General features: G+C 45.7%; 1 protein-coding gene across 2 annotated transcripts in view; it reads right to left on the bottom strand.

The window, feature by feature from the left end:
* Positions 1 to 12,923, bottom strand: part of APBA1 (amyloid beta precursor protein binding family A member 1) — a 128,739-nt gene that overhangs the window by 39,727 nt on the left and 76,089 nt on the right. For both annotated transcript variants that reach the window (XM_035029078.1, XM_035029079.1), the window contains exons 3-4: positions 6,872 to 6,967; positions 1,963 to 2,002 (exon numbers count right to left, since the gene is read on the bottom strand). In XM_035029078.1, coding sequence (XP_034884969.1) covers positions 1,963 to 2,002; positions 6,872 to 6,967 — 136 coding nt within the window. The remainder of the gene's footprint in view (positions 1 to 1,962; positions 2,003 to 6,871; positions 6,968 to 12,923) is intronic.

Here is a 12,923-nt window from a genome sequence, read left to right as displayed (position 1 = left end):
AGCAGGGAAGTGCTTCTAGCCAAAATAATACATGGACAGGTTTGCACCCACATTACACTTTGTAAAAAGTAAAAGATTATCAGTCTCCTATCATAAATTCCTGTGATGGGTTTAAGTGTTATTTAAACATACCATTTTTGCCCAACCAGGCATTGAGAAAAAAGATCTCGTCTGGGATAGTAACTTTTAAAAACCTTCCATTTATTTTGTGAAAATAATGCATGTTCAAAGAAAAGTAAGAATTAACAACATACTTCTCTATGGGACTTCCAGTATTGTATACTCATCTCTGAGTTGGCTCTATCCCCTGAAAGTTTCTCTCTTCAACCGTAGTAAGTGTGGACATGCACAGAGGTGTAAGAGCAATCCAAATAATATTTAAATGATTTGTATAAATGTCAACCAGCGGAGAGGCAGAAATATTGGACCTAAATACACTATACATTTGAGCTACGATCTTATGCCATTTATCCTCCGGGGAAACTGATCATAATCAAACATCACTGCCACCAGATCACACCTGGGAAAAAAAAAAAGCCCTAAGTCCATAACTTCATTTTGGTGTATTTTTTAAAAGTTAAAAAATTTAACATTATAATGGCCCTAAGTCGAAGAACCGCAGGTTTCATTTTGGCCTCTTAGAACGTGTTTCCTTTCAGGGAGGTCTCTGTGTTGCTCTGTGGGTGAACAAGCACACACATGTCATTGTCAGACCCACGTGAATGCTGAGCCTGGTGGAATGACTATGAAGAATGGAGTTTCCAAACTCTCGGGAACTCCCCAAGGAGTACTCGTGGAATTCTGGAGTCTTGCAAAAATGGTGCAAGTAATTTACAGGTCACTCAAGAAAGAGACCTGAGTAACTGAACCAAACCTATGAGGCTGACCTAAGCTTCAGGACTGCGGGGTCAGGGAGGTGTGCGAATCCTGGTGATTCATTCTCAGGCGATGGGGATGCACCGACTGTTCATGCACAGGATCCAAGGGCCAGACAGAGCCTCCAAGTGGTGTCAGGGTATTCTCTCATCTCCAGAAAACCCTCTTTCAAGGAAATGACAATCTACCCTACACGAAAAAGCATCTGCGATCCTCTCTGGCAGAGGATCAGTGGCACCTCTAGCTAAAGAGGGCCTTTGTGTGGGTGAAGAATAGGCACTCCATTTGTGTGGCCTGAGCTCAAGCTGGAGTGCCTAGCGTGGGCCAAGTTCTGGCCCCACTAGATCTCCTGACTGGGTGCCCTTGAACAGTGAATAACCTGCACAACCATATGTGGCTGCCCTGCACAGAATACCCTTTACCTGGAGAGCTGTGGCATCAGACTGCCAGTTCACAGCCTGGCTCTGATACTCGCTAATCGCCATCTTGGGAAAGTTACCCACCTCGCCTTGAGTAAGAATGCCTCAGTTCTCTCCTGCATAACATGGGGGTAGTAAGCCCACTTCACAAAACAGATGTGAGGATTCAATCAGTTATTATATGGAAAGTGTGCATCTGGCACAGAGTAAAAGCTTGGTAAATGTTATTATGCTTAACTCATCTAAGCAAGAGATGGGAATGATTGGTAAGGTCTTTTTCCCCCCCCTAAATTAAGAGGATGAAAATGTCTCCCTTAAAGTTCATTCCCACTCGTCCTTGACGGATGTTAAGAGATGTCCTGGAGTGGAGATAAGGAGTCTTGAGTTCAGATGTCCTATGACTGTCTCTAAGCTGGAAACAGCCCAAAGCCTCCCTGCAAGCTCAGGTCCTCATGGACAGAATCAGCAAAGGTCGGGGGAGGATCTCTGACAGGCTCACAACTATTGTTCTTTTAGTCTAAGATTCTAAGACTGTTAAGACTGTGAGTGAGTGACTTCGTGGCCTTTCTTCCCCACTAGGATCTTATAGCCCAATGCTTCAAATACCCAAAATACTAGGAGATTCATGCATGACTCAATATTCAATTACTTTCTTTTCAGCTCTTACCTTCAACGTAGGTGGGGAATGAAGCCAAGCTTTTTCTTGACTGTAATCAAGACGAAGAGGTTTCAAAAAGGGCAAAGCATGATGAAAAATGCATTAACACAACTTTATCCATGCAACATGAAAAACAGATTGCCAATGACAGATATTAACCAGGTGTCAAACATTTTTGGATACGGAAATAAAAGCGTGAATAAACATACACATTTCTTATTAAAGGTTACCCAAAGCCCAGAACATCTATCCATATTTTAGATAATCTGAAAACCTTACATTCCACAGAGAGGTCCATCAGTTTAAAAAAATATCCCACAGACCAAAGTCCATAATCAATTCAAAGCAATACAAAGGGCTGAATTTGTATTCTTAAGAATCTGGGTTTCTAAGTGAAAAACTGCTGGATTAGTAAAAGCACCAAAAATGTGATTATATGTTGAAATCTGGATTCCCTGGGAGAATTTTATTTCCCTTGGGGTCTCTTCTTCAGTAATCTCTCACTATGCTAAAAATGTTTGCTAGTTTTCCTCTCCTCCTTTCACCTCTTACTGGTTTAAAAATTCCATTATGTAAGTAATTATTATGTGTTACCTTAAAATAAGAACACAATAAACACAGGAGTGAACTGAAAACCCTGGGATTTCTTATACTAAGACCTCATAGTAAGGGTCAGTCTTCCAACAGCACCATTGGACGTGGGCATGATCGGCTAGAGGCCTTCTAGAACCTGACTGGATGGTGGTTTAAATACTCTCAGAGAAACAACACTTACCATTTGGTTCCTTCCATAAGTGAATAGCCTAGAAATAATTCTGAGTGGCATAAGAGTAGGAAATCCATTCCTGCTTTATCCAGTCACAGATTCTGAGGTGGATATATCTGGGGCAGGGTGATGTGAGCATTGCAGGGGAGTGAAGAGCTAATGCCAAAGACAAGAGTCCTTCAACTGAGCAAAAAGGAAGGTTTGCATGACCAAGGGTTATCCTCAGAAAGCCTAAAGATTTTCATTGCTAAGAATCTAGCCAGTACTGGGGTGCCTGGGTGGCTCAGTCGGTTAAAGCGTCTGCCTTTGGCTCGGGTCACAACTCCAGGGTCCTGAGATCGAGCCCCGTGTCAGGATCCCTGCTCAGCGGGAAGCCTGCTTCTCCCTCTGCCTCTCTCCCCTGCTTGTTCTCTCTCTAATAAATGAATAAATAAATATTAAAAAGAGCCTAACAAGTATTAAGTTGTCATTTAAATATGTACCTTTTAGGAAAAGAGTATCTAATACAGCACAGCTGCTCAACAGGTTGACCTAGGTTGATGGTAAACTCTGGGGTGCCTGGCGGCTGGGAGAGTTAGGGCCTAAAAGAGGGCTGGGACATCACGGGAACAGCTCTATCTCATAGTACTGTGTACAGTGCTCTTCACGTGGAAGATAGAGACAACAAAGGGAGGACTAACCATTTACTCCTTGCACAACATTCTAAAAATAGTAGCATTAACCATTACATATAAAAGGAACCAGAGGCAAAGACACCCAGGTTTAAGAATCGCACTCAGTTCAGGACAATGACAAGAATTTAACACTAAACACACAATATACCACGCAAGGCAACCTGGCAGGAAACCTGCCAGGATGTGCTCGCTGGGATGCAACGGTTCGTTACACCAAGGATGGTGGGTTTCTCATTTCAGAAAGGATTACCTTTAAGGAAACAAAAGACACAAGTCCACTGGGAATGAAAGATCATTGGCTGCTAATGCATTTACAGAAAAATGCACACCAAGCTAAGCTATGTGCACAGGAGGAAAGAGAACTCCAATTTCCACAGCACTTTACATTAGTTTTACTTTCCAAGTGAGAAGACAGGCCCAGGTGAGTGCCAATAGCCGGGTCTAATTCTGCTTAAAAATAAACAAAAATCCATAACTTCATGGTATGCAGATGGAAACTAGTTTCTTCATAAAGACCAAAGACTTTAAAATTATTATTCCCCACACCTCCCTTGGCCTTGTCCTCAGCAGCGAGGGGTCTGGGGTAGTGAGGGTTTATTTTGTTTCGTCAAAATGGGTTAGCCTCCAGGTACATCCAAGAAGCCAATTCAGATTTTCTTGGGCTATTAGGACACTTTTCTGAATGCTAACGTCAAGGACAGTCCTGAGATTTTAGCAGAAGCTACAAAAGAATTACTTTATCTATAGTTCTAAAAGATGCCGTTTTATTTAGAGCCACAACGGAGGGCATTTGGTACATTTACTTATTCTCTATTCATAAGCTCATGACTGGCTTTCTTTAGTCTCTGGGGTAGTAAGTTTTTTAAAAAAAGAGTTTTAAGAAATGAAAGAATCTCTAATTATTGCACACAAAGAGGATTTTCATCATTATTTCTAAGCATATGCAGAAACATGTGCCAAGTCCTGTAGGAATGGAGAAACTAACAAATTTGCCTCGCTTATTTTATCTGATGAATAATCAAATGCTGAACATTCGGATGTCTGATTAGCCCTTTGTTTTCTCACATGTGGACAGAGATGAACATCAGTTGATCCTTAACATTCAAGAATTAATAAAGCCACATTCAAGAAGATGAAAGGCCAAAATCTTTGGGATTTTCCAGGAGGTCAGACTGAACCATGTGCAGAGCCTGGAGGTCTGACAATTGGAATAAAGACATACAAGTTAGCTCGTCTATGCAGCATGTGTGTGGCCTGGGGCACTTTTCACCTGGTGTTAAGAGCCTGGGCCCACACGAGCTCTGGTTTCAAATCCTGGCCTGACCACTTGTGGGCCCTGGACCTCAGGTAAGTTACTGAACCTCTAGGCTTCCTCAACAAAAAACGAGGACAGTGATTCCTACCTTATAGAATTATTTTAAGGATTAAATGAGATACTACCTGTGATTTGCTTGGACTGATGCCTGAACGCTGTAAATGCTCAAGAAATGGTAACTCTCATTGCTGTTATTATCACTGTGGCTTTAATTCCTTTCTTCTTGCTTTTGGTTCTCACCGATCCCTGTACTATGAATAAAGTATAAGGCGAAGCTGCGGGATCTGTGGTCAGCAGAAAGTGACCTTGCTACTCCTCCTGTTCCTGTGACCTAGGGTCTGAGGACAAGACCAGAGGAGGACAAAGTATATGTCAAATTTAAATTTAATGTTGGTGTGGGCGCCTGGGTGGCTCAGTCATTAAGCATCTGGCTTCGGCTCAGGTCATGATCCCAGGGTCCTGGGCTCGGCGGGAAGCCTGCTTCTCCCTCTCCCACTCCCCCTGCTTGTGTTCCTGCTCTCGCTCTCTCTCTGTCAAATAAATAAATAAAATCTTTAAAAAAAATATTTAATGTTGGTGTCATCTCAGAGAAGGTCTCCTTATGTTTGTTTGCTTTAATATAAACAGATTATTAAAGCGTATTCTCCCTGCATGAATAGTTAATGGCAAATGGATGTATATTCAATGATAGTTTAAGGATATATTTTAATGAAGACTCCCTTTAGAAGTGATCTGCTGCTCAGGGTAAAATGGAGATTGCTTTCTTCTGCTGCATTTAACACAATATTATTATCAAAGGGAAGGGAAACGAGACAATCATTCATTATATGGTGTACCTGTTCCGTGCATACCCTCAGCATTGATTAGGCAGCATCTATATTTAGAGTGAGCTGAACCCACATGTAGACTCTGGTGCAGGCCAATATTCGCCTGACCCCGGTTCAATACTAGGTGGGGGGTGGCATTTGCTGGGGGTAAAAGGACAACAGTGTGGGAAAACGCAGCGGCTTCCCTGTGGGAAGAGCACCTGTCCTTTCCCAGCCCCAGAAACCTCAGCGGGAGCAGGCAGCATTTTCTCACTTAAATATTCTCTGCTGGGGCTCAGGCTGGCCTCCATCAGTAGGGTGACCATATGACTCACTGTCCAACAGGGGCACTTTAGGGCTGCACTGTCTAGTCGTCTTTAGCCACACGTGACTCTTTAATTACAATGGAATAAAACGCAGAATTCAGTTCCTCGGGCCCACGAGCCACATCTCAAGATCTTGCTAGGCGTCTGCGGCTGGGGCCCGCCTGTATGCAGGACAGCGCAGGAGCAGAACGTTTTCAGCACTGCACACGGTCTCTGGGACAGCAGTGCTTTAGAAAGGGGTGTTCCCTGGGTCCACAGCTTGCACAACAGGTGTGAACTGGAAGCACCCCAGGTAAACCAGGGCAAGTGGTCACCTTGGTGTCGTGAGAGATATTTCACTTGGGCCTGAAATAAATGGGTATTTAAGAAACCAGCCCACTCCCCAAACCACATGGCAACCTCATTTCAGAGGCTCGTAATGCCATGAGGAAGGATGCTGCTACACGGAGTTCTTAAGATTCCATTTCCAGCATGGTCCAGGAGAACTTTCTGGAACGACTGGAAATGCTCTGTCATCTCCCCTGTCCAATACAACCACCACTAGTTCCATGTGGCTAGTGAGCACTTGAACTGTGGCTACTGCGCCTGTGGAGGTGACTTTCCATTTTATTGATTGATTGATTGATTGATTGATTTTAAGAGAGAGAGAGCATGAGAAGGGGGAGGGTCAGAGGGAGAAGCAGACTCCCTGCCGAGCAGGGAGCCCGATGCGGGACTCGATCCCGGGACTCCAGGATCATGACCTGAGCCGAAGGCAGTCGCTTAACCAACTGAGCCACCCAGGCGCCCTCCATTTTATTTATTAATCAAATAAATGGTGGCCAGTGGCTATCAGACTGGATGGTGTGGCTTCCATCACTGAACTCCATGCTTGAAAGGAGAGATTAGAATTTCTCTGCCTGGTGGTGGTGGCGGTTGTCGGGGGTGGGGGGAAGTTTGGGGGATTTGTGTGGGAAGCTGAAGAAAACTCACGCCAGAAGAAGAATAAAACAACAGAGGCCGGTGGCTTCTGAAACAAAATGGCACCCTACCTCTTTATTGGAGGAGGCCTCCGCGGGGTCGCTGGGGTGGAGGGCTGTGCTCGAGGACTCTGCACCCAGCGGGGAGGAACTGCCAGGAGACGGAGACTGGAACACAGCAAGGGAAGGACACAGTGAGTATCTGAGGGCTCGCGAACACCTGCGGGGGCAGGGGTAGGGTTGAGAGGAGAAAGCCCAACACAATGGAACAAACACTTCTATGGTGAGAAAACTTCCCTGCAAGAGGAGCCACCAACAGTCCCTAAAAGGCCCGGGGTTTTTGAGCTTTCTTTTAAATTCTCGCCATGTTTTCAAAGGAATCCTTGAAAGCTCAGCCATTCTTTTCCTCCTTCGGCCAAGTGTTTAAACATAGCAAAAGCTGAGTATACTGAACTTAAAGCCCTGAATGAATAAAGCTAACGGGGAGACACAAAGGTCTGTGGTTTTCAAAATTCTTCTCACAGATAAAGACTTCAGGTACTCATTGTCTTAATAAAATCACCTGCCCAACATTACCTGAATGGAAATGTAAAAATGAAAACAGGTATTTTCAAAGAGGCAGCTGGGACTGATGACCAGAAACCACACCATCCATATTTCTCTAGCCCAGATTTCAAGTATTTTTTTTCTCATTTAATCCACAAGACCTTGAAAATTCAGAGAAACGTCAGCATCCAAACAATGGATGCTTGACCTTGGCTGCTGTCGAAACAGTTCTAAAGTCCTTTATTAAACGCTCTGTTTGAAAATAAGGGTTAGAAGAATAGATGCAGGGGTGTACGGTCCACAGCAGGTGTGTTACTGCCTCTGGTGGGTGGCCCAGGCAGGCCTCGCTGGAAGGGAACGGCAAGCCCCAGGCCGGGCCCGACACAGCACGGACTCCGTAAATACCCGCCGAATGAGTGGCCAAAGAAGTGAGCAGGCACAAGGATGGGACGGAGATGGGTGCTGGAAACCCTCCCCAGCTGATACCCAAACATTTCTGCATGCTCCTGCAATCCTGAAAGATGAAGGGCATCTTCAGGCGAGCCACAGGGATGCTTAAGAATTCTGTAGCGATGGTCCTCTGAGATCAAGCACGCCCGGCTTCGCCGTTTGTTGGTGAAATCTGACGGAAGGCCTAAAACAGAACCCGCATAAGCATCTGTTCTCAGAGCAAGGGTGGCGATGTGAGGGGGGGGCTCCGTCCTGGGCAAAGGAAGCAGAATAACACCTGTGAGCTGAATCTGTTTCTGATCTCTTGCAGCTGGTCCCCGTGGGGAGACTGAGGTAGAAACTTCAGCCGAGCACCTCCACGTGGAAAGGTAGAATGTTCCATGAACTCCGTCATGCTGAGTGGGGGAGGGGGCACGTTCATATACAGTGGGGCTTCAGTGAGCATTATGTGAGATCATAAAAAAAAATAAATCTTTTTCAGGAAGTCTGAATTACAGGAAAACACAGGGGGCACCAAATGAACTGAACGATGATGTGCTGAAATGCAGTTTTATTCACACTGAGACACTGCATGGTCCCGACCTATTCCCGTCAGGCCTGGATTTGTTTTCTGTGAGCCCATATACCTGATTCTGGGCAGGGAGGTGAGGACCCATGAGCCTCTCAATCATTCACATGCAGAAATCGGCCCCTTCAGCATAAAGCCAAGAGGATGGGCACAGGGTAAGAGTAGACCTAAAGGACCCCAAGCCCCACAGCCCCTGGATGCAACAAAACAGCCCTGCATGCTTTAAAAAAAAAAAAAATCTCACACAGAATTTTTCATTTGGCACCCAAGAGAGTTGAGGGTTACTGGCTGAGTTAGCTCTCTTTGGACTACTCAAAATTAATGTAGTGAAGTCTCATGAGATTTCAGTGCCTTTAAATCTTCCCAGTTTTTCAAATTTGAAGGGCTTCCTTAGATATTTACATCTCCCCATTTTCCCCCAAGTCATTTTCTCTGTTGCAAAGATTTTAAGGGTCTGGTGCCTGGGAAGCTAGGATAGCTGGTTTTTCTTTAATTGTTCGGTTTGAGGGCTGTGTAGCACCTTCATTAAAAAAAGAAGACGACGACGACGAAGACGACGACGAAGAAGACGACGAAGACGAAGATGACGAAGAAGACAAAGACGAAGACGAAGACCTTCAGAAGTGCCCAGTAGTTCCTATTTCCTTATCTAACCATTTGCTGTCGCAAATCTAAATTCTAAAAATGGATTCTCTGCAACCCTGCAAACGTCGGATCATCTCAGGATGCTGTGGGAAGGCCGGTTATCCAGACAGCAGGCTGTGATGTGGAAGGGGCAGGTCAGACTCCACAGTGAGGCTAATTGACCTGGTACCTGCCATGGGGCTCTGGAGAGGAGAGATCTGCAGTGCCCTTCATCAGGGACCACGTCCCCTCAATGCTCCACACTCTAGCCCTCTGCATGCAAATGAGTTCCTTCACTTTTCCTTCCATTTCCATGCGCAGTTGATGACCTCCATCTAGAGAGTTCTCCCACATTCTTGCCCACCTTCAGTGCTGAATTTGAAGGCATGCGTCTTGCTGAAGCTTTCTCGGACTCTATTCCCGGTACTGTTCTCCCTGATGGCTTGTGTCAGGTCTTGTCATTATCTGTTTATGTGTGTGTCTCCCCTCCCCCTCGAACTCTTTGGCAGGGATCTTGTCTTAATCATTTTGGAATCCCAAGTGCCTGGCCATGGGTCTCATAAACAGCAGGTGCTCAGTAAGCCTTTGCTGAATAAATGATTTCAGGGTCCTTTCTAGCTCTATTGTGTTTTCCAACCTGCAGAAAGCAGATCTTTTATTACTGTTTAGTGGTCAATGGGAAGCCCTTTTCTGATAGCACTCTCATGCTCTTATGTGTGGAATGTTAAATCTACATTTTGAATTAGAAAAAAAGGTTCTTTGCCTTTTTCTGACCTGAGCTCCAGCCAAGCTCTAGGACCCCACCTGTGGAAGCCTAGCACCCCACGCACCACTGCTGACAAAGTCAAGGTGGAAAAATGCCTTCAGAGCAGACACAGCCCCCATGGCGCCTAAATAAAGGTATGAGTATCGATTCATCTCCAATGTCTGCTTTCAAAGCGCTTTGCCCCTCTCCTCCAGCTTCCACACTGCCATACTCTCAGAAGTGGAGAGAAAACCAGAAATTAGAGAACACATCCTACTTTCAAAGAATGTACTGGAGGCAAAGTTTAACCGATAAAATATGATACACAAAGTAAGTTATTACCACATGTTTCTCTGGCTGAAGTCTCATGCCTGCTGGGTCACTAGCTGCATACTCAATTTCAAGCAAATGAAACCAAGGATGGGAAGCAAATGTGGGAAATTCACTGCGTACCACACAGGACATCTAGTAGGAGGCATCTATAATGTCCAAGGACGACGCGGTAACTCCCTGTCCTGGTTAATTACAGGAGGTCTTCTTAAGCTGCTTGTCCTCTGCAGACTGTGTTCTAGCAAAGTCTCCACAACTACGGTCTAAATTTTACTGCCAGAGCAGTAAAGACTCAGCCATAAGACTTCAGTTCTTTAACACCAGGACAGGAGACGGATAGTTCCGTTGTTAGGCCGGCGATGGCCTCAGGATGCAGAAGCATCCAGACGGAAAGCCGATCACTCATTTTATTTCCAATCGAACCTGTCCTAGGGGCCAAGGTTGTACTGTGGGTGGTAGAGGTGAAGCAAACAGCTCAAGGAACTTTTAGGCCATCCTTGCTGGGAAGAGAAGTAGTGTGCAAGTAACGATTATTCATTTATTCCTGCAACAGACATGTCCGTGCCTACCTCTGCTCTGAATATTGGGCCAAGAAACAAGGAGGAAAGAGATGTGGTCCTGTCCTACATGCCTTTCCAGGTGATGGGAGTAGGCAGGGCTGGGACGCAGGGCTGTGGCAGAACACCATCCTTTTCAGAAAGGCCTCAGGACTGAGTGCAAAGCAGTGACCGGGAGAGGTGTACAGAGATCCTGAAAGACTTCTGGAGAAATTTTAGTCAAAAGACACAAGAACATGAGCTCCACCAGGACTGTGCATTCATTTATTTCCCATGGAAATTCGGACAGCATCCGAGGAGGCCCAGATCCCTGCCTGCGCCCAAGGAGCCCCTGGCTTAGCAGGGGAGACAGACATACAAATACACACAGGGTGGCCTCTGAATGCAGTGGCCACCGAGTCCTTGAGAACAGAAGTCACAATGACACAAAAGCAGTCCCTACTGAGCTGACCACTCGCGATGTTGATGTCCACCTTAACGGTCCTCCACCTCCAACCCTACCATCTCCCCGACCCATGTCTCTGTCAGCTGGTCTCTGTTGATGGTTGGGACCATCTGGTGTCACCAGGCCCAGAGCAAAACAAAACAGAAAACCAGAAACCTGCAAAGGCACTGCAGAGTACAAGTGCAAATATTGCAAAAAGAGAAAGCACGATTTTAGCAAGTTGAAGTAGGCACAGTTGGAGGACTGCTCACACCAGCCATGGGTAAGAGTTGGTGGAGTTACACCAGTTCACAATTAAGCAGACGATAAAACAGAAAGAATACTAGAGGTGCTTTGAAAGAGCATGATTGGAATATCAAATTAGTTAACAGAGACCCTTGCGAAAACTGCATCAGCCCTCACATGTTTTTGCTGAAATTGTCCTCTTTCTGATTGGAAGGATCCCTTCCGGTCATGCTGCAGAAGTCACAATGTGAACTGAAGAAGGCTATTCTAGTGTATGACTCGGTGGTCCTTTCTGAAAAAATTACAACTCCTCAAATTAATACTTCTTTTCTGTTTTAAGGATTCACATAAAGGGCACCTCGGTGGCTCAGTCATTAAGTGTCTGCCTTCGGCTCAGGTCATGATCCCGGGGTCCTGGGATCGAGTCCCACATCGGGCTCCCTGCTCAGTGGGGAGCCTGCTTCTCCCTCTGCCTCTCTCGCTCTCTCAAATAAATAAATAAAATATTTTTTTTAAAAAAAAGAATTCACATGTAGGTGAAATTATAACCTATATGTTATTAGTCAATAAATAAAACTACTAAGCTTATGTTTATAATTTTTAATATTGTTTTGCAAGCTAAGGTGCTAACCAAATCCCCCCACCCTTCCTCCCCATACTTTGAAAGTTTGGTCCTCGTTCTAAGTGGATTAATTTTAGAAGGTAAACTTCTGCAGGATTCCTTAGAACAACATTCCTTGCCCACATGATTACAATGGGACATGACAGCTACCCTAAGAAGTGTGAGCGGGAGCTGAGGAACAGCAGGGAGGAGAGACGACCTGCAGAGGCTGGGCAGGGAGGCCTCCAGGGGAGCAAAAACAGATGCCATTCCTGCCCCAGTGCTTGGGGACTCGGGAGGCCCTGAAGCCAAGCCTGTTGGTTGGCGGAAATAAAAACTCAGTCAACTCCTAAGATACAGGGTCTGGTCTTCGAATCCAACGTGACCTGGCTTTCCAATACGAGGGTCCATTTCCCAAAGCACAGTGTGATTTCAGGGAGTACAAGTTCCATTGCTCCTTTGAAAAGGGCTGGGATGTTTTAATTTTAGAACATTGGCAAACAAGTAAAGCTCTTAAGGTTTCAGGACAGTGAGCTGCTTGCGCGCTCTAGCCCCAGCATCTGGCAGACCAGCGCCTGAATTCTGCTCTCCGCTCACGGTTCTGACTCTGGGCAGCTCCTCATCTTCTCTGATCCTCCTGAGAACTGAGGACAACAGTTACCACCCACCTCCCAGGGCTGATGTGAGGATTAACTGGGGATGATGCACGCAGGGCGTCAGCTCAGCGCCTGTGTGTATGCACAAAGCATTCCGCCGGCATCTGACGAGAGTCTTGTAAGATTCCGACGGTAACAAGTATTTCACCCCATGGAGGAGCGTTCACAAGGACAGCACATACCCATGGGGATGCTTTTTTTTTTTTTTTTTTTAAAGATTTATTTATTTGAGAGAGAGAGAATGAGAGACAGAGAGCACGAGAGGGAAGAGGGTCAGAGGGAGAAGCAGACTCCCTGCTGAGCAGGGAGCCCGATGCGGGACTCGATCCCGGGACTCCAGGATCATGACCTGAGCCGAAGGCAGTCGCTTAACCGAC

This window comes from Mirounga leonina, unplaced genomic scaffold (genome assembly GCF_011800145.1).
Source record: "Mirounga leonina isolate KUSES-001 unplaced genomic scaffold, KU_Mleo_1.0 Mir_224, whole genome shotgun sequence".
Taxonomy (NCBI): domain Eukaryota; kingdom Metazoa; phylum Chordata; class Mammalia; order Carnivora; family Phocidae; genus Mirounga; species Mirounga leonina.
Note: the sequence above shows the minus strand (reverse complement) of the source record. Positions and strands in the feature narration are given on the sequence as shown.